At 54.0% G+C, this 22,668-nt stretch overlaps 1 protein-coding gene across 1 annotated transcript in view; it reads left to right on the top strand.

Moving 5' to 3' along the window:
* The window catches only part of alad (aminolevulinate dehydratase), a 77,984-nt gene that overhangs the window by 20,264 nt on the left and 35,052 nt on the right, over positions 1-22,668 (top strand). The window contains exons 4-9 of the mRNA XM_038782232.1: positions 1,540-1,636; positions 7,340-7,475; positions 8,502-8,585; positions 11,607-11,695; positions 16,201-16,256; positions 21,055-21,142. Of these exons, the coding sequence (XP_038638160.1) occupies positions 1,540-1,636; positions 7,340-7,475; positions 8,502-8,585; positions 11,607-11,695; positions 16,201-16,256; positions 21,055-21,142 (550 nt within the window). The remainder of the gene's footprint in view (positions 1-1,539; positions 1,637-7,339; positions 7,476-8,501; positions 8,586-11,606; positions 11,696-16,200; positions 16,257-21,054; positions 21,143-22,668) is intronic.

Genomic DNA, 22,668 nt, shown 5'->3' with positions numbered 1-22,668 from the left:
TTCATGCGGTATTTATGGAAGCAGATAATTACTGCTCTTGGCGGTTCATTACTTTGGGCTTCAGCCTTAACGACCGATGAGCTCGGTCCAGCTCATACCGGGAGGGGTTCTCACCCTGCCCATCAACTCCACCAGCATCTTAGTGAAGTACTCTGTTGGCCTCGAGCCCTCTGTCCCTTCAGGCAAGCCCACAATTCTCAGATTGTGCCTCCTCCAAGTCCTCGAGCTTTGCTCGGCGTCCTCTGTTGACCTCGCCATCGAGGTGAGCTGGTCGCTGGGCTGCGTCACGGCCACCTCCACTTCCTTCATCTTCTCGCCCAGCTCTCTCACCTCGGCCAATGTTTTTGCTACATACGCCCGCACCAGGACGATTGCGTCCTCCAATAATGACTTCAATGCGACCGCCATCTCCTTCCTCAACGCCTCCATGTGCCTCGCAAACAGCTTTTCCAGCTCCACAGCCATCACCTCGGTCATCTTCTCCACCGTAAGCAGTGCGGCCCCAACATGCAGTCCGGCATCCGCCATCCTGTCAGCGCTTTTGCGGGTCCTCTCATTCGACGGCAAACCCGTGTTTCATCCCTTCACCGCTGCTTTTTGCATTCTTTAACGACTTATTATTTTTCTTTTTTCTTTAAATAAAAACTTTCCTTCAAAAAAAAAACATTTTTTTGTTTAATAAAAAAATTCCCCTCCGTTTGGCTCTACCCCGCTGCTCCAAATGTCACACGCCCCGGTTCCGACGCCTCAGCTCCGACTGCCCGACAATCACGCGGGGTTCCTCGCCGGTCCTTAAACTGGCCGGGCTTGACACCCCAAAGGCCGACGAAAATCGGAGGGGAGAGCGAAAAAACGGGGAAACCCCAAAAAGCGCCACAAACAGTGGCCACCAGTGGGAACTCCTCTCAATGCGGCGACTTGCTCGCGAAAGCCACCGGACGTCTGTTTCACTAATATTAATTATGTCTAGGTTCCTTCACCTTAAGTGGGATGGCTGTCCAGTATGGTTCGGCACAGTGGTTAGCACTGCTACCTCACAGATCCAGGGACCCGGGTTCAATTCTGGCCTAGGGTGACTGTCTGTGTGGAGTTTGCACTTTCTACTCATGACTATGAAGGTTCCCTCGGATGCTCTGGTTTCCTCCAACAGTCCAAAGATGTTATGTGGATTTGGGGAACGAACCTAGGTAGTGTGCTCTTTCCGAGGGTTGGTGCAGAGTCGATGGGTTGCATGGCCTCCTTCGGTTCTGTGGTTTCGTATTTTTATACATTTAGTGTACCAATTCTTTTTTTCAAATTAAGGGGCAATTTTGAGTGGCCAATTCAGCTACCCTGCACATCATCTTTTGGGTTGTGGGGGTGAGACACACAGGGAGAATGTGCAAACTCTACACAGACAGTGACCTGGGCCGGGATTAAACTGGAATTCTGTGTTTCTATGTATCCATTTCCCACTTTGTTTGAGGGCTGGTGTGTTGGGTGTGGGCCTGGTGTGCTAGAAGGTATTTTTCTCAGTTTCGCTGTGTGCTCGTCTCCCAGGTACGGTGTCAATAAACTGGAGGAGATGCTGAAACCCCTTGTGGATGAAGGCCTTGGTTGCGTGTTGATCTTTGGAGTTCCAGCCAAACTCCCTAAGGTACGATTCTATAGAACCACCCACTAAGGCTGAGGTAGCGATGGGGAAGCACCTCTCGGATTTACACTGCATTGTGTACGGTGTACCTGCAATTCTTTATTAACATCACAGTTTGACCTGTTGAGAGCTTGCTGAAGCCAGAAAGAAAGAACACTGTTTGTGTGGTAGCCAATTGGTACACAGTAAGATCCCAGTCACAACACTGACAACAGACCTTTCATCCCGATAAAAACTTAAATAAACATAATTTGAGTGCTGTTCCATAGACCAATGCATTCTTTTAAGTGTTTTACAACAAATAATTCATAAGTAATTTACTACGGGCAACTGGAGGCATCAAAAACAGCATAACTACCAGATTTAACTTGAAAAATTGATGACAGAGGCGATTGTGTACTGAATTCCCACATTGGTGCATGGAGAGGAGGACTAGAAGTGTTCGTAAAGGCAGAAACAGCAAGACAGTGAAGGCTTGGGTTGAAGCTGCACTGGGAAGAAGTATGGCGGAGGATCGGACCTCTGGCTTGTCGACCCCTCATCTCTGTCGGAGCAGTTGATGCACGTTATCCAGGAGGGCTTTGCCAAGGACTGCTTGAACCCGATTAAAAGGCAATTTCGCGGCAGGAACGTGGATTGGATGCCCAAGATCGGGTGATCCAGAAGGTGGAGAAGGCGCTGGCTGAGCAGGAGGAACATCAAACTGTGGTGGAGTTGGAGGTGGGGATGCTGAGAGACCAGCAGAAAAGGCTCCTGGAGAAGGTGGAGGACCTAGAGAATAGGTCCCGCCGGCAGAGCCTGAGGATCGTTGGGCTCCCGGAGGGATCCGAAGGAGCGGACGCTGGGGCATATATAGCGGCCATGTTAGAGAAGCTGCTGGGGATTGGGCATTCTCCCGGCCCTTGGAGGTGGACAGGGCTCACAGAGCACTCGCGAGGATGCCGTGAATGGGAGACCCCCCCCCCCCCCCCCCCCCCCCCCCCCCCCCCCCCCCGGAGCTGCAAATGACACGGAGCTGCAAATGGGACAACAGCATCCTACGGATCTATCAAGACCTGCGTGCGGAGGTGGCCTGGAGAAGAGCGGGATTCAATCAGATCAGGCGGACCCTTTTCAAGAAAAAGGTGAAGTTTGGGCTGTTATACCCGGCCCGCCTCTGGGTCACGTACGAGGAACAACATTCCTATTTCAAGTCGCCAGAGGAAGTGCTGGACTTCGTGAAAAGGAAAGGACTGGTGTTGGACTGAGAACTTTGAACTTGGAATTTGGCTGTAGCGTTTATATTTTGCAAAGAAAAAGTTTTTTGTTTCTTGTTTTTTTTCCCCGGACATTATTTGTAATGCCTGCTGTATGGATCTGGGACCAGCTGCAGAGCTGAGTGAGGTAAAAGTTTGTATTTGCACTGTTGGGGGATGGAGGCTTTCAGATGCTGGATCTTTTGCTTGACCTTTTCCTTTGTTTCAGTTCAACTAGGGTTTTTTTTCCATCTCTGTCGGACAATTGTGTTGGGATTGTTTTTCATTTGAATATGTATGTATGAGCTGGGTGGGGTGGGGGTGGGGAAGGGATAATAGGTGGGAGATTGTCTGGCGCCAGGGGTGAGGGCTACCAAGCTAGCTGGGCGGGCTAGCTTACGGAAGCGTAGTGGGGGATGTTCAACGGGTTGATTTATTTAGTGCTGTTACTGGGGTGGGTGGATGTTCTGCTGACGAGGGAGGGACTGTTGCTGAGGGACAGAGAGGAGATCGGGGGAGGGGGGGAGGCTGCCTGGGGGTGGGCCGGTGGAGACGCGGGCTGGTGACTGGCCCAAGAGAGGGGATGACTGATCGGCGAGGGGGGGGGGGGGGTCGATGAGCGCCCCAACTAGACTGATCACCTGGAATGTCAGAAGGCTCAATGGGCCGGTGAAGAGGGCACGTGTGTTCGCAAATGAGAGGACTGAAGGCGGATGTGGTAATGCTGCAGGAGACGCACCTTAGAGTAGCTAATCAGATTAGGTTAAGGAAAGGTTGGGGCGGACAGGATTTCCACTCGGGACTGAACTCAAAAGACCAGAGGGGTCACGACCCTGATCAACAAGTGAGTGGTGTTTGAGGCAGGTAGAATAGTTTCAGATGCGGATAGCCGGTACATTATGGTCAGTGGGAAATTGGAGGGGGTGCAGGTGGTATTGGTAAATGTATACACGCCAAACTGGGACGATGTGGAGTTTATAAAGAGGATGTTGGGGAAGATACCGGACCTGGATTTGGATAAGCTGGTCATGGGAGGGGACTTCAATACAGTTATTGACCCTGGTTTAGACCGGTCAAGCTCAAAAACGGGCAGGTGCCAATGGCTAAGGAGTTAAAAGGGTTCATGGAGCAGATGCAGGGGTGGACCCATGGAGATTTGGGCAGCCAAGGGTGAAGGAGTTCTCCTCTACTCACACGTGCATAAAGTGTACTCCCGGATCGATTTCTTCATTCTGAGCAGGGCTTTACTGACGGGGGTGGTGGACACGGGGTACTTGGCGATCACAATCTCAGACCATGCTCTGCCCTGGGTTGACCTACAGCTTAGTAAAGACAGTAATCAGCGCCCGCACTGGAGGTTAGGCATGGGACTCTTAGCGGGCGAAGAGGTGTGCGGGCGGTTGAGGAAATGTATTCAGAATTACCTGGAGGTCAATGACACAGGGGAAATTTTAGCAGCGGTGGTCTGGGAGGCATTGAAGGCGGTGGTTAGAGGGGAGCTGATCTCGATACGGTGGACAGGGCAGAGATGGACCAGCTGGTAAAAGAGATACTACAGATCGATAGGAGGTATGCGGAGGCCCCAGAGGCAGGTTCTCTAAATACAATAACCCCCATTTAACAAATAAACATGCCAGTAAACATGCCCCCCCCCCCCCCCCCCCCCCCCCCCCCCCCCCCCCGGGTTGCTGCTGCTGTTGACCTCCACCTAACGTTCCGCGGGAAAGTTTAGGAACGGTTGCCGCCGCCTGGAGAACCCCTGCACAGACCCTCGCAAGGCAAACTTTATCCTTTCCAGCTTGATGAACCCTGCCATATCGTTAATCCAAGCTTCCACGCTTGGGGGCTTCGCATCCCTCCACATTAGTAGGATCCTCCGCCGGGCTACCAGGCAAAGGCCAGAACACCGGCCCCTTTCGGCTCCTGCACTGCCGGCTCGTCCGATACCCAGAATAATGCTATCCCCCAGCTCGGCTTGACCCGGGTGTTCACCACTTTGGACACAGTCCTCACAAAGCCCCTCCAGAACTACTCCAGCGCCTTGCAAGTCCAGAACATATGGGCGTCATTTGCTGGGCTCCCCGAGCACCTCCCACACCTGTCCTCCACCCCAAAAAACCTACTCATCCTCGCCCCCGTCATATGCGCCCTATGAACAACTTTGAACTGTATTAGGCTGAGCGTGGCGCAAGAGGAGGAGGAATTAACCCTACTGAGGGCATCAGCCCACAGATCCTTATCGAGCTCCTCCCCGACCTCCTCCTCCCACTTGCCCTTTAACTCCTCCACTGAGGCCTCCTCCACTTCCTGCAGTTCCTGATAGATCACCGAGACCTTGCCTTCTCCTACCCATACGCCCAAAATCACCTTGTCCTGAATCCTTCGTGCTGGGAGCAGCGGAAATCATGTCGCGTCTTTTCGTCCGACGTCACTTCGTCCAACGACACTTCGTCCACGTCTTTTGGTCCAACGTCTTTTTGTCCAATTATCCAATTACAAATTAACTCCGTATAAAACCATTTAATTGATAAAATGCAAGTACAATACAGCAAGTGAATTTAATTGCTAAAATGCAAGAAATTGATAAAATGCAAGTAAAATCCTTTATTGCATATTATACCTTGCTATGTGCATTAGAGAAGATTTCTATTTACAAAAAGTTAATGTGGGGAGTGGAGTGGAGTACTAATAAGCAAGTTACAAAAAGTCAAGTTACAAAAAGTCTTTGACAAAAAAAATCATCCGACAAAAAAACGTAACAAGTCACAAAAAGTCTTTGACGAAAAAAATCATCGGACAAAAAGACGTAGAACCAAAAGACGTTGGACCAAAAGACGTGGACGAAGTGTCGTTGGACGAAATGACGTCGGACGAAAAGACATAGCACCGTGGAAATTCCCTCACCTGCCGTCTCACAAACGCCCTCACTTGCATGTACCTAAAAGTATTCCCGGGAGGTAACCCAAATTTCTCCTCTAGCACCCCTAGCTGGAAATCGAACCTGGGACCCTGGAGCTGTGAAGCAACTGTGCTAACCACTATGCTATCCTGCTGCCCCCTGTGCTGCCTTAAGCAAGTCCACCGACCGGGCTGGGTCCTCCGCACTTTCCTTCCGCTGTTGGGTGAACTTCTCATTCAGGAAGCTCACCAACTGGTCCATCGACCACTGGGCCGGCAGGGTCAGACCCTGCACACCCGCCATCTCTGCCTGCGTTGTCCGCACTTCACTTGCCTCAACCAACAGGCTCGCTTTTTTCCGGTCACTTCTGGGCCACAGTTCCATAAACTAGGGGTCACTCTCTTCTGCTCTCACTTCTGCACCTTTTTCCTACAAATTCCTGCGGCAGACCGTCGTAAAGGCCACAGAAAGACCACCACGAGCGGGAGCTGCCAAATATGCGACCACCCACTCTATGGCCGCCACCGGAAGCCAATGTGCTGATTCCGCATAGACAGTGACCCAAGGGCAGAATTAAATCAGGGTCCCTGGCACTGTGAGGCAGCAGTGCTAACCACTGTGCCGCCGTGCTGCCCACCCAGAAGAGATTTACAAGGATGGTTCCAGGGATGAGAAATTTCAGTTATGAGGATAGATTTGAGAGGATGGAACTGTTTTCCTTGGATCGAAGAAGGCTAAGTTGGGATTTGATAGAGATGTTCAAAAGCATGAAGGGGCTGGACAGAATAGAATAGTTTGTGCTCACGAACGCGAGGGCAGAGGTTTGAAGTAATTTGCAAAAGAAGCAAAAGCGAATTGAGAGAAAAACATTTTCAGGGAGTGAATGGTTAAGTTCTGGAATACATTGCTGAGTGTGGTGGAGGCAGGTTCAGTCGAGGCATTCCAAAGGGAATGAGACAGTTTTCTGAAAAGGAAGAATGTGCAGGGTTATGGGGGGAAGGCGAGGGAATGGAACCAGGTGAGTTGCTCGTTCGGAGAAATGCTCATTCGGAGCAAACACGATGGGCCGAATGGCCTCCGTCTGTGGGGTAACAGTTCAGTGATTCTGTAGGACAATGTAGAGGGAGCTCGGCTGTGTATGGGTGTGTGTGGGTGAGAAAAAGTATGAGAGTAAGGGATTTCCCATTTAAGACAGAGATGAAGAGGAATTTCTTCTCTCAGACCGTAGTGAATCTGTGGAATTCTTTACAGCAGAGGGTTGTAGAGACGGGTTGTTGAGTGTGTTCAAGGCTGAGATAGACAGGTTTCTAATTAGTAAGGGAATCGAGAATGAGGGGGTATAAGGCGGGAAAGTAGAGTCGGCCTATATCAGATCAGTCATGATCTCATTGAATGGCAGAGCAGACTCGATGGGCCGAACGGCCTCCTTCTTCTCCTACGTCTTATGGATCATTTAATTCAACAGCAATTTTGTGCTGAATTGGGAATACAATGATTGAGGGCACTGGGCAATCAATTGAAGCGAGTGATTTGCTCACAGTTGGTCTCAAACGGCTGTGTTTTCTCTGACAGGATGAGAGAGGGTCTGGAGCAGACTCGGAGGATAATCCAGCCATCCTGGCCATTAAAAAGCTGCGAAAGACGTTCCCAACATTACTAATTGCCTGCGATGTCTGCCTCTGCCCATACACTTCCCATGGACACTGTGGTAAGCAAACATGGAAGGTTAAAACTGTCGGTAGCGCTGACCCCTCCCCCCCCCCCCCCCCCCCACCCTCCACAAGCCCCTCCTACATCCCATCTCTAGTTTCTAGTTTATAAAATGGGATGTTTCAAGTGTCCAGAGACAGAAGGTTGGATGAGAGGGTGAGGGGTGGGTGGTGAGGGGATTTATTACCCATCTCTAATTGCCCTTGAGAGGGCTGTGGTGAGCTGCTTCTTTAACTGCTGCGCTCCCTGAGGAGTAGATACACCCATAGTGCTGTTAGGGAGGGAATTTCAGGATTTTGACCCAGTTACAGTGAAGGAATGGCCAATATGTTTCCAAGTCAGGATGGTTAGGGGCTTGGAGGGAATATGAAGCTGGTGGGGTTTCTATGCAACATTGTCCTCCTTGGCGGTGAAGGTTGGAGATGTGCGTGGGTCAGAGAGTGGCTGCAGTTGTACAGCGTTGAGGAGTGGGTGTGTGGCCTGAAGGTTTCCCTCTGAAACCGAGAGGAGCAACTCCTGCACCTTCTGCTCTTTAATGAAACCTCAGATTAAATTGTCAACTTTGCCTGACAAGGCCTCTGTGGACCCCTTATGAAAGCAGATTCTAGGCTCCAACTGGCCACCACGGGAAACAGGCAGGTAATGGGCACTATTGGGGGGGGGGGGGGGGGGGGGGAACAACAGGTAATGGGCTCTGGATCTGGGGGGGTAAGAACAGATAATGGGCACTGGACCTATTTGGGGGGGGGGGGGGGGGGGGGGGGGGTAGGGAACAACAGGTAATGGGCTCTGGATCTGGGGGGGTAAGAACAGATAATGGGCACTGGACCTAGGGGGTAACAACAGGTAATGGGCACTGGACCTAGGGGGTAACAACAGGTAATGGGCACTAGACCTAGGGGGTAACAACAGATAACGGGCACTGGACCTGGGGGGTAACAACAGGTAATGGGCATTGGACCTGGGGGTAACAACCAATAAATGGGCACTGGACTTGGGGGTAATGTCTGTATTTTTTTTCTAGGAATACTCCGGGAGGATGAGACAGTCAACGTTGAAGCGAGCTGCCAGAGACTGATGGAGGTGGCACTGGCCTATGCCAAGGCAGGTGAGTGCAGAAACTGGGGGCAGAAAGCTCTCCATCAGCTATAGAATCAATGAATTATAGAATTTACAGTGCAAAAGGAGGCCATTCGGCCCATCGAGTCTGCACCGGCCCTTGGAAAGAGCACCCTACTTAAGCCCATGCCTCCACCCTAACCCTGCACCCAGTAACTCCACCTACCTTTCTGGACACTAAGGGCAATTTAGCATGGCCAATCCACCGAACCCACACATCTTTGGTCTGTGGGAGGAAACCGGAGCACCCGGAGGAAACCCACGCAGAGAACGTGCAGACTCTGCACAGACAGTGACCCAAGCCGGGAATCGAACCTGGGACCCTGGAGCTGTGAAGCAAGAGTGCTAATCACTATGCTACCGTGCTGCCTTATACTTTTATAAGAAGGGTAAGTTTAGAGTGTGGGGTATAATATCCCGCACTGGGTCTATGGGGTAGGAATGCTTGCCTTCCCTGTGCTCCTTGCGGAGTACGAGCTCCCCTGCTAGGGGTGGGGTATCTCAATTACCTAGGGTATATAAGGTCGGCCAGTAAGACACCGACCAGAGGGGAACCCGGCAGAGGTTTACTGGGGAGTGTAGATATAATGTTTGTAAATAAAACTGGTTCTTACTTTCACTCGGTTTGGACTCCTGCGTTCCTATTGAATGGGGGAATCGGGAAATCCCTCCTCTACCACACGGATGTTAATCTATTCACAACCAAAATAAAAACAATCATTCAAATACAATGTGATCAAACACGACCCTTCACCTCTGTCTGCTGGACATGAAATGGGCCAAGTGCATGGCGAGGGGGGGGGGGGTGAAAGTTCAGCCTGTCTGCGAATGTAAAGAGCCAGTGACTGGCATGGGGAATGGAATTGGCAGGGCGGGCATCAGAGAGCGAATGAAGCTCATGTTGAGTTGGTTCAAAAGGGGATTCTACCTGAGTCTAGTCAGCCGTTTACTTTGTGCTGGATACTGACAACGATGCCAAACCAGAAAAACACAAGCAGTCGCCCAAACGCTGACTTCAACCATATCAAAATTCCCTATCTGAACGATATTAAACATGGTCCCATTGTAGAGACCATGTTCAGCCTATCTGCCTGCTGCCAGATCTAAGTACATTGGAGAGCCCTGTGCCTGATTCTAATGCACAGGTACGGCAGGCACAAGACTGAAGGATATTTTGATCCTCCTGAATGTGCCACGTTGTTTTTGCTGTTTCAGTGGCTGGTGTAATTCCCGGATGAGGAATTATTTGATTCACCACATCAATATATACCGAAAGCCAACAAGCGGAAAATGCCATATTAGATTTAGTACTGACTAACAAGTCAGATTTAGTTAGCTGCCTAACAGTGTGTGAACGTTTATCTAATAATGAGAATAATTGTCATCAGTCCCTCGAAACTCGGATGATGTCTGCCAGCCTTCATAACATGATTAGATTCAGTGTGTACTTGAAAGAAATAAAAATCACCAAGATTCTAGATTTCGGTAAGTCTGACATTAATGCAGTGAGATAGAGACTACCCACAGTAAACTGAGAAAGAAACAGAGAATAGCAGAGGGTGACAAAGGAGATAGCAAGGGCTACAAAATAGGGCCATGTAAAGAAACTTGCAAAGGATATCAAACTCAACATAATATTTTCACAATTACATGCGGAAAAGTGTTCAGGAATAATGTGGGCCTCTTGAAATCTGGTAGCTGAGACATTGCCCATGAAAATAAGGAAATGGCCGACCGACTGAAAGATTAATTAACGTCATTTTTGCTGTAGAGGGAGACATCAGCATGTCAGACGTTCGAAGGAAACATATCGGGGACAGGGACTCACCAAAACCGATCAGTAAAATTACAGTAACGAGGGACTAAAAGGTTTGAAAGAATGATACGTTCCAAGGACCACACGGACCGTAATTGTTCCAACCCTCTGGGGGCGCACTTCCAGGCCGATGGGGGTGGAGGTTGACTGAAAATTGGGCCTCATGCCAGTGGGACCATTCCTATCCCTGTATCCCTGCTGGAATTTTACCAAAGCAGGGCAGGTGCCAGGAGGCTCACACATTGGTGCGACAATTGAGGCTGTTTGATTGGCCAACAGCTCCTGGTGGTGGGAACTCCACTCCAGTGGGTAATTTTGCCCAGATGATTGTTTCTCAAAGCTTTCCCAGTGAGGTTAAACTGTCTGGCCAGTGGTTTCATCCTTACAACCATCTTGAAAGTTTCCATTCTCCAAACCTCTGGCACCGAATGGCCTCCTGCATTGTGGGGATTTGACAGACCCGGCCTCCACTGCTTTCTGGGAAAGGGAATTCCACAGACTCCCGATCCTCTGAGAGAAATAAAAAATATCGTCCCAAGCAAAGGGAAAGGGTTTTGTAGTTAAACGAGTGAAGGAACATAAAGCTACTGAGAGCTTTACGTGTTCACATGACCACAACCTAAACATCCCATTTCTGTGTGGACGTCTGATTAACGTCACACTTGTCTGCTTGTCCAGCCCAGACAAGCAGAGGCCAGGGTCTCCCCTCTCTAATGAAGACTGGACATCACAAATGTCTTTAGACCGCATCATTTGACATTTGGAACTGAGCCTGCCTCCTGTAGGGAGGAGGGATTGAGGTTGAATTCTAAGAGAATGTACTGGAAACCAGGCAAGGATCATTCCCAGATGGCTGAAGGTCATCAATGTAATGAGATTGGATGGATCTCAATGGAAGTAAATCTGTTGCCCAAATTCCTCGTTCACAATGAGCACCAGTGAACTCAACTTGTGTCTCATTGGACAAAGAAGCCCAGTTGTTAAAACATTTTAATTCGATTGTCTGAACTCGGATAAAGATCTAATCCTCCAATTGTCTACGCATTCCTTTCTGATTGCCCAAGGCAGCCTCGATATCCCTGTTTTTTTTGAACAGTTAGTCTAAGGATGGATAAGTCTCTCTTTGAGTCTACCCTCCGATGGGAACGTTCCTCATTGCGTGTGACTTAGAATATACGTTTGTTTTTGTTTCAGGATGTCATATTGTGGCTCCCTCAGATATGATGGATGGCAGAGTTCGATCCATAAAACAGGCTCTCATCGCCAATGAGCTGGGAAACAAGGTCAGACTGTCCTCGGCAACGAGCACTGGAGTAAGATCTAATCTGTGTATACACATTTCTCCTGAGATTTCTCTCCTGGCGAGTTGCAGGTTCCAAACACGATTCACGTCTGTCCATCTGCGCTGCTGTTTCTTCAATGTCCTTTTTTAAAAAAAACATATTTTTATCGACATTTTGCACTTAACGTCCAAACTTTGCAGAACACTACAGAAATAACAAGAATAATCCACACCGGGACAACATCAACAAAGTTATCAAATGTTTTTGTCTCCTTGGGGAGAAAGTTGAGCAGTGGCAGGTACCTGAGCTTGCTCTCTTTGGGGAGTTGGAGCCTCTCTGAGAGTTTCCCCAGGATTACCAGTCTGTTGTCCACATACATGTTCTTCACTCTCAGTGCACCTATGTCCTCCCGCCATGTCCCAAATGTGGCGTCTATCCTCTCAGGTCTTCCACAGAGAGTGATATTCTAAGCTCTCTGCCCCTCTTCGAATGCCTGTCCAACACTCCGCCGATCTGAGGGCGATGGCTAGTGGTTCGATTGCCAGTGCAAACAGGAGCGGGGAAAGTGAGCATCACTGCTTCGATCCTCTGTGCAGCTGAAAGTACGCGGAGCTCTGGCATTCGTCCATACTCTTGCTGCAGGAGTGCTGTACAGGAGCATCCCCGTACGGTTCCTCCTGAGGTATCTCCATTCTACACGATCGAAGGCTTTCTCAGTGTCCAGAGGGACGATCGACTCTGGTGTCTTCTCCATGGATCCCCCACCACCCCGCCTCTTGTGGGGTTAACCATACTCGCCCTGTGAGCCGGGCCCTGTTCATCTGGGCCTGCCCTTGTTCATGGGCAATTCAAGATGGTCCCTGACTACTTCCTCATTTTCGCCATCGTCACCTCTGACCTGTTGCAACCAACACTCTACCCGCTCCCCTCCCCGCTCCCCCTACCCGCCTCTGCTTCTCCCCCTGAACTCCCCCTACCCTTGTGCCCCCCCCTCCTAGTTCTACCTCCCCGACCGCCCCACCCGCCTTTTCACCCTTTGTTTCCCCTGAAGCTCTGATTTACCTTGCCCTTTGCCAGGCACTCCCTCCCTCCAGAAAGACGCACAGTGGCCTCCTCCTTCGCTGTACTCCCATACACCAGCCTGTTTGCTAGTGTAGCAGCTCCCCCAACAGTCGGTTTCCCCTATTTAACCCTTGATTACCTCACCCCCCCCCCCCCCCATCCTGCTCTCTTCGCATCTCTGTTTGTGTTTTCCCCTGCCACTCTTGATCTCTTTCTGTCGTGTCCTGTCCTTTGCCTGCTATTATTGTTTGCCCAGTCCATTTTTCTGGACAAATTTGTTGGCTTCCTCCGGGGCGTCAAAGTAGTGTTCTTTACACTGATATGTGACGCATAGCTTTGCAGGGTTAAACCGTACCCCACTTTTGTACAGTGCGGAGTTGGCACCATTGAGTTCTACCCGGTGCTTGGCCAGGTTGACACCAATGTCCTGGCACAAGCGGATGGAATGTCCGTCCCACTTACTCCCCCTCGCACTCTTCACCCTCCTCAGAATCTGCTCTTTGTCTTGACACCTGTGCAGCTGCACGATTATCGCCCGCGGCGGTTCCTCAGCGCTGGGCCACTGCCGAGGTGACCTGTGGGCGCGATCCACCTCCCTCACTTGACGAAGCCATCCTCGCGGATCAGCGTCCTGTGGGGTTTCCCTCCTCCATTCCCTCAGTCAGCCCCACCATTATCAGATTCTGCCGACCTGATATGTTCTCCTGGTTGTCGATTCTGGCCAGGCTCGCTAACTTGGTGTCGAGTGCTGGCATCCGGTTCCCTTGGTTTCCAGTCCCCTTGGTCGGTGGCAGCTTTTTCGGGTTCCGCTGTTGTATTTTCATGAACCTCTAGCCTCTGCTCCATATCGCCCATTGCCTCCTGTATGGGGGCATAGCAGCTTCCACTGCCCTCTCGCCCGCTGCCAGGAGGTCTTTTCTCATCTCCTCCCTCTGTCCCTGGAGCTGGGAGCTGATGAAACTTGCCAACTTGTCCCTCAGCGCCTGGGTCTGCGCTGGGAGCTCTGCGGGGTCAACCCTCACCGGTTCTGTGTCTTTCCGTGTGGTTCCCTGCTCCGAGGTTGAGGTTTCCCTCCCCTCGTCTCTACTGGCTTTTTGGCTGTGCGGTTCTTTCCCATCCTGCTTGTAAGCCCGGTCGATGCAGGGTTAAAGCGAGGGATTATAGATACTTTTGGTGCCTGTTTGTTGGGTTAAAAGGCCGCAGTCAAAGTTCTTAGACAAGAGCCACCTTTCATGTGACCACTCAGCTCATGGCTGCCACTGGAAGTCGTTGTCTCCTCTCCTGAGCACAATACTTTTTATTGAGGTAGATTCACTGTGATGAATGTAGGAATTTCAGATATATTGTATGATATGTATTTCGTGCATTAAGGGTCAAAAGTCTGGGTTAGTGTGTGACTGCTGCAGTCATGTGTTTAAAAGTTCTGGTTTGAAAGAGAGCCAGGCTTTGTGACTACAAAAGGGATAGTTAAAGCATCATAAAAGTTGGGCGAATGGAATTTTGTTTATTTAAAGAAGGTACCCTGGGGAGTAGATAATTAGAGACATTGTGTTTAGCTTTAGTAGGATGATGTAATTAATGGGAGGAGCCAGGGGCTGAGGCGGCCAAGTGCTGAGTTTCAGTTCAGTTTAGATTGGGGACGTGAACAGGCAAGCAGCTTTTTGCCAAATGCTGGGAAGTTAAACAGTAGTTTGACACAGGCAAGAATTTGCAAGCTGGTTCCTGAAGGACCTCTCTCTTAAAGCAGTTTATCCATGACATCTCTTTACAGCAAGTATTCCCGGTTTGGTTAACTGTATTTAAAAGTGGATTCTGAGCCGAGATGGGTTTTGCTTGAGTGGCGATAAAAGATAGGTGTGTTTCATTTCACTCTTAAGCATTGTTTAACTGGTAATTGTAAACTATTTTCTTGTTAAAGCTAGAGTAACTCTGTGTTGATAATAAAGTTTGTTTCAATGTACCATAATCCCTATGTGTGTGCATGGAATCACTCCTTGGGCGAGGTATCCTTTCCTCACTGTCTTACAAGTGAAATAAAATATTGGGGTTTCTGTTCGGTATCCTCGTGTGAAGTTGTACGAATTAAGTAATGGCATGATGGGAAAATTGGTCAACTACTTGGTACAATGTAAGAAAAGCTGACCAAGCTATTCCAATATGCCAGACCCCTGTAAGACCTGATAAGGCTGACTCCGCATAACTTAAAGCATGAATAAGATCAGAGAAGGTCAAGCTATTCCAAAATGCCTGACCTCTGTAAATTCTGATAAGATTAACTCCTCATGACCCAGGGCTGTATGGGTAAGACAAGATAAGGTCAGGGATGAAGGAGTCACCAACGTTTTAATGTTCTATCAAAGGACAAGATAACGGTATGAGTGATGAGACAAAGAGTTCGAGGAGGTCAGCAGGTTGAGCCATGATTTTTGACATTGCTTATGTTTCTACTACTGATCGATTTCCTGAATAAGCTCTAGCCACGCAATAATGATAATGCATAAATACTGAACTGATTCTTTGTGTAAGCGCGGACTTGAGGAGGAATGAGCAGTTTGTAACAACTGCTCTCTAAACTCAAGTTGCAGCCAATACTGCATGCAGTCTTTTCGTAAATAAAGACTAGTTATTTTGTCGGAACAAACTTTGTTGAGTCTTTCTACCACAGGCAAGAAGCAGGAAAAATATTGACTTCTACACTAGCAACTGTTGTGCCTGGTCTGGGATTGTAATAAAATAGCCCTCCAGTATGTCAGAAAGTAATCATGGATTCTCAAGCATACAGTTTGGCTATGATATTGGGATGAAACCATTGTTCCCATCTGGGCTTGTTCCTGCAAAATCTGATTGGCTGAGAGACGGTAATTCTGGCCAATGTGTCCTCTTCCGAACACTGAACCGAGTGTTAATGCCCAAATGTGTCCCCGGCTGACAACACAGCTCAGCACAGACCGAGGTTCGAAACTCCAGCCTTCTGGTTTGTGTCAGATTTAGTACACTGATCAAGACATATCAATAATGATCTTTATTAGTGTCACAAGTAGGCTTACATTAACACTGCAATGAAGCCACTGTGAAAATCCATTAGTCGCCACATTCAGGCGACTGTTGGAGAACACTGAGGGACAACTCAGAATGTCCAATTCACTTAACAAGCATGACTTTCGGAACTTGTGGGAGAAAACCGGAGCGTCCGGAGGAAACCCACGCAGACACGGGGAAAATGTGCAGACTCTGCACAGACAGTGACTCATGCCGGGCATTGAACCCGGGACCCTGGTGCTGTGAAGCAACTGTGCTAACCACTGTGCTACCATGTGCCTATAATGAGGGTGGGAACGAGGGGGGAGGTCAGGTGAGAAGGGGTTCAGTTGAGGTGAGGTGTTGGGGTTTATAAGCTGTGTGAATGGGGATGGATCTTTAACACTGTTGTGTTGCCCCTGTAGGTTGCATTGCTGAGCTACAGCGCAAAATTTGCTTCCTGTTTCTACGGACCTTTCCGGTGAGTTTCAGCATGTTCAAATCTGTGTGGTTTACTGCAGGTTGATGTGTATCTGTGCGCTGCAGTGCGGGTATGTGTAGGTGTGTGCGCTGCAGTGCGGGTATGTGTAGGTGTGTGCGCTGCAGTGTGGGTCTGTGTAGATCTGTGTGCTGCAGTGCGGGTCTGTGTAGATCTGTGCGCTGCAGTGCGGGTCTGTGTAGGTCTGTGCGCTGCAGTGCGGGTCTGTGTAGATCTGTGCGCTGCAGTGTGGGTCTGTGCGCTGCAGTGCGGGTCTGTGTAGGTCTGTGCGCTGCAGTGCGGGTCTGTGTAGATCTGTGTGCTGCAGTGCGGGTCTGTGTAGATCTGTGCGCTGCAGTGCGGGTCTGTGTAGGTCTGTGCGCTGCAGTGCGGGTCTGTGTAGATTTGTGCGCTGCAGTGCAGGTCTGTGTAGGTCTGTGTGTTGCAATGCGGGCCTGCATAGGTCTGTGTGCTGCAATGCGGGCCTGTGTAGGTCTGTGTGCTGCAATGCGGGCCTGCGTAGGTCTGTGTGCTGCAATGCGGGCCTGCGTAGGTCTGTGTGCTGCAATGCGGGCCTGCGTAGGTCTGTGTGCTGCAATGCGGGCCTGCGTAGGTCTGTGTGCTGCAATGCAGGCCGTTGTAGGTCTGTGTGCTGCAATGCGGGCCTGCGTAGGTCTGTGTGCTGCAATGCAGGCCTGCGTAGGTCTGTGTGCTGCAGTGTGGATCTGCACAGGTCTGTATTGCAATGTGGGTCTGGGAGAGTCTGTGCTTTGCGGGGGGGGGGGGGGGGGGGGGGGGGGTCAGGGTGCTGCAGGGAGGGACAGGGGGCTGCGGGGGGGGTCGGGGCGGCGGGGGGGTCAGGGTGCTGCGGGGGTGTCAGGGTGCTGCGGGGGGGCGGTGTCAGGGTGCTGCGGGGAGGGTCAGGGTGCTGCGGGGGGGTCAGGGTGCTGCGGGGGGGCGGTGTCAGGGTGCTGCGGGGAGGGTCAGGGTGCTGCGGGGGGGAGTCAGGATGCTGCGGGGGTGTCAGGGTGCTGCAGGGAGGTACAGGGGGCTGCGGGGGGGTCAGGGGGCTGCGGGGGGGGGGTCAGGGTGCTGCGGGGGGGGGGGTCAGAGTGCTGCGGGGAGGGTCAGGGTGCTGCAGGGATGGTCAGGGTGCTGCAGGGGGGTCAGGGTGCTGCGGGGAGGGTCAGGGTGCTGCGAGGAGGGACAGGGGTCTGCGGGGGGGGATCAGGGTGCTGCGGGGAGGGTCAGGGTGCTGCGAGGAGGGACAGGGGTCTGCGGGGGGGATCAGGGTGCTGCGGGGAGCGTCTGGGTGTAGTGGGGAGGGGTCAGGGTGCAGTGGGGAGGGTCAGGGTGCTGCAGGGGAGGGGGTCAGGGTTCTGCGGGGGTCAGGGTACTGCGGGGGGAGGGTCAGGGTGCTGAGGGGAGGGTCAGGGGGCTGCGGGGGGGTCAGGGGGCTGCGGGGGGGGGTCAGGGTACTGCGGGGGGAGGGTCAGGGTGCTGCGGGGGGGTCAGGGTGCTGAGGGGAGAGTCAGGGTGCTGCAGGAGAGGGTCAGGGTGCTGCGGGGGGGACAGGGTGCTGCGGGGAGGGTCAGGGTGCTGCGGGGAGGGTCAGGGTGCTGCAGGAGAGGGTCAGGGTGCTGCGGGGAGAGTCAGGGTGCTGCAGGAGAGGGTCAGGGTGCTGCGGGGAGGTCAGGGTGCTGCGGGAGGGTCAGGGTGCTGCGGGGAGGTCAGGGTGCTGCGGGGGGGACAGGGTGCTGCGGGGAGGGTCAGGGTGCTGCGGGGAGGGTCAGGGTGCTGCGGGGAGGGTCAGGGTGCTGCGGGGAGGGTCAGGGTGCTGCGGGGAGGGTCAGGGTGCTGTGGGGGGAGGGGTCAGGGTGCTGCGGGAGTGGTCAGGGTGCTGCGGGCGGTCAGGGTGCTGCGGGGAGGGTCAGGGTGCTGAGGGGAGGGTCAGGCTGCTGCGGGGAGGGTCAGGGTGCTGCGGGGGGGGTCAGGGTGCTGCGGGGGGGGGGTCAGGGTGCTGCGGGCGGGTCAGGGTGCTGCGGGGAGGGTCAGGGTGCTGAGGGGAGGGTCAGGCTGCTGCGGGGAGGGTCAGGGTGCTGCGGGGGGGGTCAGGGTGCTGCGGGGGGGGGTCAGGGTGCTGCGGGGGGTCAGGGTGCTGCGGGGGGGGTCAGGGTGCTGCGGGGAGGGTCAGGGTGCTGCGGGGGGAGGGGTCAGGGTGCTGTGGGAGTGGTCAGGGTGCTGGGGGGGGTCAGTGTGCTGCAGGGGGGTCAGGGTGCTGAGGGGGAGGGTCAGGATGCTGCGGGGGGGTCAGGGTGCTGCGGGGGGGTCAGGGTGCTGAGGGGGAGGGTCAGGGTGCTGCGGGGGAGGGTCAGGGTGCTGCAGGGGGGTCAGGGTGCTGAGGGGGAGGGTCAGGGTGCTGCGGGGGAGGGTCAGGGTGCTGCGGGGGGGTCAGGCTGCTGAGGGGGAGGGTCAGGGTGCTGCGGGGGAGGGTCAGGGTGCTGCAGGGAGGGTCAGGGTGCTGCAGGGAGGGTCAGGGTGCTGCAGGGAGGGTCAGGGTGCTGCGGGGAGGGTCAGGGTGCTGCGGGAGAGGGTCAGCGTGCTGCGGGGGAAGGTCAGGGTGCTGCGGGGGAGGGTCAGGGTGCTGCGGGGAGGGTCAGGGTGCTGCGGGGGGAGGGGTCAGGGTGCTGCGGGGGGAGGGGTCAGGGTGCTGCGGGAGTGGTCAGGGTGCTGCGGGGGGTCAGGGTGCTGCGGGGGGGGTCAGGGTGCTGCGGGAGGGGTCAGGGTGCTGCGGGAGGGGTCAGGGTGCTGCGGGGGGAGGGGTCAGGGTGCTGCGGGGGGAGGGGTCAGGGTGCTGCGGGAGTGGTCAGGGTGCTGCGGGGGGTCAGGGTGCTGCGGGGGGGGTCAGGGTGCTGCGGGAGGGGTCAGGGTGCTGCGGGAGGGGTCAGGGTGCTGCGGGGGGTCAGGGTGCTGCGGGGGGGGTCAGGGTGCTGCGGGGGGGGTCAGGGTGCTGCGGGGGGGGTCAGGGTGCTGCGGGGGGGGGGGGGGGGGGGGGTCAGGGTGCTGCGGGGGGAGGTCAGGGTGCTGTGGTGGGGTGGTCAGGGTGCTGCGGGGGGGTCAGGGTGCTGCGGGGGGGTCAGGCTGCTGAGGGGGAGGGTCAGGGTGCTGTGGGGGGGTCAGTGTGCTGCAGGAAGGGTCAGGGTGCTGTGGGGGGGGTCAGGGTGCTGTGGGTGGGGTCAGGGTGCTGTGGGTGGGGTCAGGGTGCTGCGGGGGAGGGTCAGGGTGCTGCGGGGAGGGGGGGTCAGGGTGCTGCGGGGAGGTCAGGGTGCTGCAGGGAGGGTCAGGGTGCTGCGGGGGGGGTCAGGGTGCTGCGGGGGGGGGTCAGGGTGCTGTGGGTGGGGTCAGGGTGCTGCAGGGGGGTCAGGGTGCTGCGGGGAGGGGGGGTCAGGGTGCTGCGGGGAGGTCAGGGTGCTGCGGGGAGGTCAGGGTGCTGCGGGGGAGGGTCAGGGTGCTGCGGGGGAGGGTCAGGGTGCTGCAGGGGGGTCAGGGTGCTGAGGGGGAGGGTCAGGGTGCTGCGGGGGAGGGTCAGGGTGCTGCGGGGGGGTCAGGCTGCTGAGGGGGAGGGTCAGGGTGCTGCGGGGGAGTGGTCAGGGTGCTGCGGGGGGGTGGTCAGGGTGCTGCGGGAGGTCAGGGTGCTGGGGGGGTCAGGGTGCTGCGGGGGAGTGGTCAGGGTGCTGCGGGGGGAGGGGTCAGGGTGCTGCGGGGGAGTGGTCAGGGTGCTGCGGGGGGGTGGTCAGGGTGCTGCGGGGAGGTCAGGGTGCTGGGGGGGTCAGGGTGCCGCGGGGGGGGGAGGGGTCAGGGTGCTGCGGGGGGGTGGTCAGGGTGCTGCGGGGGGGGGTCAGGGTGCTGCGGGGAGGTCAGGGTGCTGCGGGGAGGTCAGGGTGCTGCGGGGAGGTCAGGGTGCTGCGGGGGGGTGGTCAGGGTGCTGCGGGGTGGTCAGGGTGCTGCGGGGAGGTCAGGGTGCTGCGGGGAGGTCAGGGTGCTGCGGGGGAGGGTCAGGGTGCTGCGGGGGAGTGGTCAGGGTGCTGCGGGGGGGTGGTCAGGGTGCTGCGGGGAGGTCAGGGTGCTGCGGGGAGGTCAGGGTGCTGGGGGGGTCAGGGTGCCGCGGGGGGGGGGGTGGGGTCAGGTTGCTGCGGGGGGGGGTCAGGGTGCTGCGGGGGGGGGTCAGGGTGCTGCGGGGAGGTCAGGGTGCTGCGGGGAGGTCAGGGTGCTGGGGGGGGTCAGGGTGCTGCGGGGAGGTTAGGGTGCTGCGGGGAGGTCAGGGTGCTGGGGGGATGAGGGTGCCGTGGGGGGGGGGGGTCAGGCTGCTGCGGGGGGGTCAGGGTGCTGCGGGGGGGGGGGTCAGGGTGCTGCGGGGAGGTCAGGGTGCTGCGGGGAGGTCAGGGTGCTGGGGGGGGTCAGGGTGCTGCGGGGAGGTTAGGGTGCTGCGGGGAGGTCAGGGTGCCGCGGCGAGGTCTGGGTGCTGCGGGGGGGGGGGGGGGGTTTCACAGTAAGGATGTGTGTGTGGGAGCTGCTGGCACATGGACTGAATGAAGCAGGTTAGCATTTCCACATTGATGGTTCGGTTGATGCACTCAAGGAGCACAGGGAATACAGGGCATACCGGGAATACAGGGATGTGAGGAACGTATGGGAAGGCGCGATGAGTGTTCGAGGAGCTTTGTGCAGACATTGACAATTGGTTTGAATGGCCTATTATTTTGCTGTAGACGCTGTTTAATTCAATGTCCTTTTCCATCAGTGATGCAGCCCAGTCAAAGCCGGCCTTTGGAGATCGGAGATGTTACCAACTGCCGCCAGGTGCCAGAGGGTTGGCGATACGAGCTGTGGTAAGTCTGTGTCCATGTAGTTCGAGCAGCCATAGCACAAGCTGAGTTTCGAAGTTGGAGCAGAATCATTGAAAATTTATGGCATTCAGCCCATTGAATCTGTGTCAGTCGATGAAAACTTTCCCAATCCAATCCTACCGTCCTGCACTCAAATCCCGAGCCCTGCGGCTCACAGCTCTTCAAGTAAGGACGCACCCAAGTATATTTTAAATCTGGCGAGAGTTTCAGCTTCTTTCAAGCAGTGAATTTCAGATTCCACCCTCTGGTGGAAAATGTTCCCTCATCTCTCCTCCAATTCTTCAACCCAATGCTGTAAATTGCTGTCCTGTTGTTTCTCTGCTAAGGTTTGCCCCTATTTACTCTGTCCAGACCCCTCATAATTCTGTCCATTTCAGTTAAGTCACTCTTCAACCCCCTCTGTTCTAAAGAAAATCTCAGTCTATCCAATTGATCTTCGTAACTAAAGCTTTCCAGACCTGGCAAATATCCTCAGTAATCTCCGTATTCTCTCTGATGCAACCCCAAAATGAGGTGACCAGAACTGTACGCAGTACTCCAGCTGTGATCTAACTGGTGTTTTGTACACTTCAAGTGTGGTCTCCCTGCTCTTATAGTCTATGCCTCAAGAAACAAAGGAAATCACACCATATGCCTTCTTAACCGTGGGCAGCACGGTAGCATTGTGGCTAGCACAATGGCTTCACAGCTCCAGGGTCCCAGGTTCGATTCCGGCTTGGGTCACTGTCTGTGCGGAGTCTGCACATCCTCCCCCTGTCTGCGTGGGTTTCCTCCGGGTGCTCCGGTTTCCTCCCACAGTCCAAAGATGTGCAGGTTAGGTGGGTTGGCCATGATAATTTGCCCTTAGCGTCCAAAATTGCCCTTAGTGTTGGGTGGGGTTGCTGGGTTGTTGGGATAGGGGGAGGTGTTGACCTTGGGTAGGGTGCTCTTTCCAGGAGCCGGTGCAGACTCGATGGGCTGAATGGCCTCCTTCTGCACTGTAAATTCTATGATAACCTCCTAATTGACATATCCTGCTACTTGTGAGGCTCTGTGGACATGCACTCCAAGCTTCCTCTATTCCTCCACGTGACTCTGTATCCTCCCCTTTTATATTGTGTCTTCCAATTGCTGTGCAGCATCTTCCAAAGTGCATTACTTCGCAATTCTCCAGATTGAATCCCATTTTTCACTTTCTGCCCAACTGATCAGCCCATCTGTATCTGAGACCATATGACATGGGAGCAGAATTAGGCCACTCGGCCCATCGAGTCTGCTCCGCCATTCAATCGTGGCTGATATTTTTCTCATCCCCATTCTCCTGCCTTTTCCCCATAACCCCTGATCCCCTTATTAATCAAGAATCTATCTATCTCTGTCTGAAAGACACTCGGTGATTTGGCCTCCACAGCCTTGTGAGGTAAAGAGTTCCACAGATTCCACCATCCTCTGGCTGAAGAAATTCCTTCTCATCTCTGTTTTAAAGGATCGTCCCTTTAGTCTGAGATTGTGTCCTCTGCTTCTAGTTT

Source organism: Scyliorhinus canicula, chromosome 21 (assembly GCF_902713615.1).
Source record: "Scyliorhinus canicula chromosome 21, sScyCan1.1, whole genome shotgun sequence".
In the NCBI taxonomy this organism is placed as follows: Eukaryota; Metazoa; Chordata; class Chondrichthyes; order Carcharhiniformes; family Scyliorhinidae; genus Scyliorhinus; species Scyliorhinus canicula.
The sequence above is the reverse complement of the archived record's forward strand: the minus strand, read 5'-3'. Positions and strand labels throughout refer to the sequence as shown.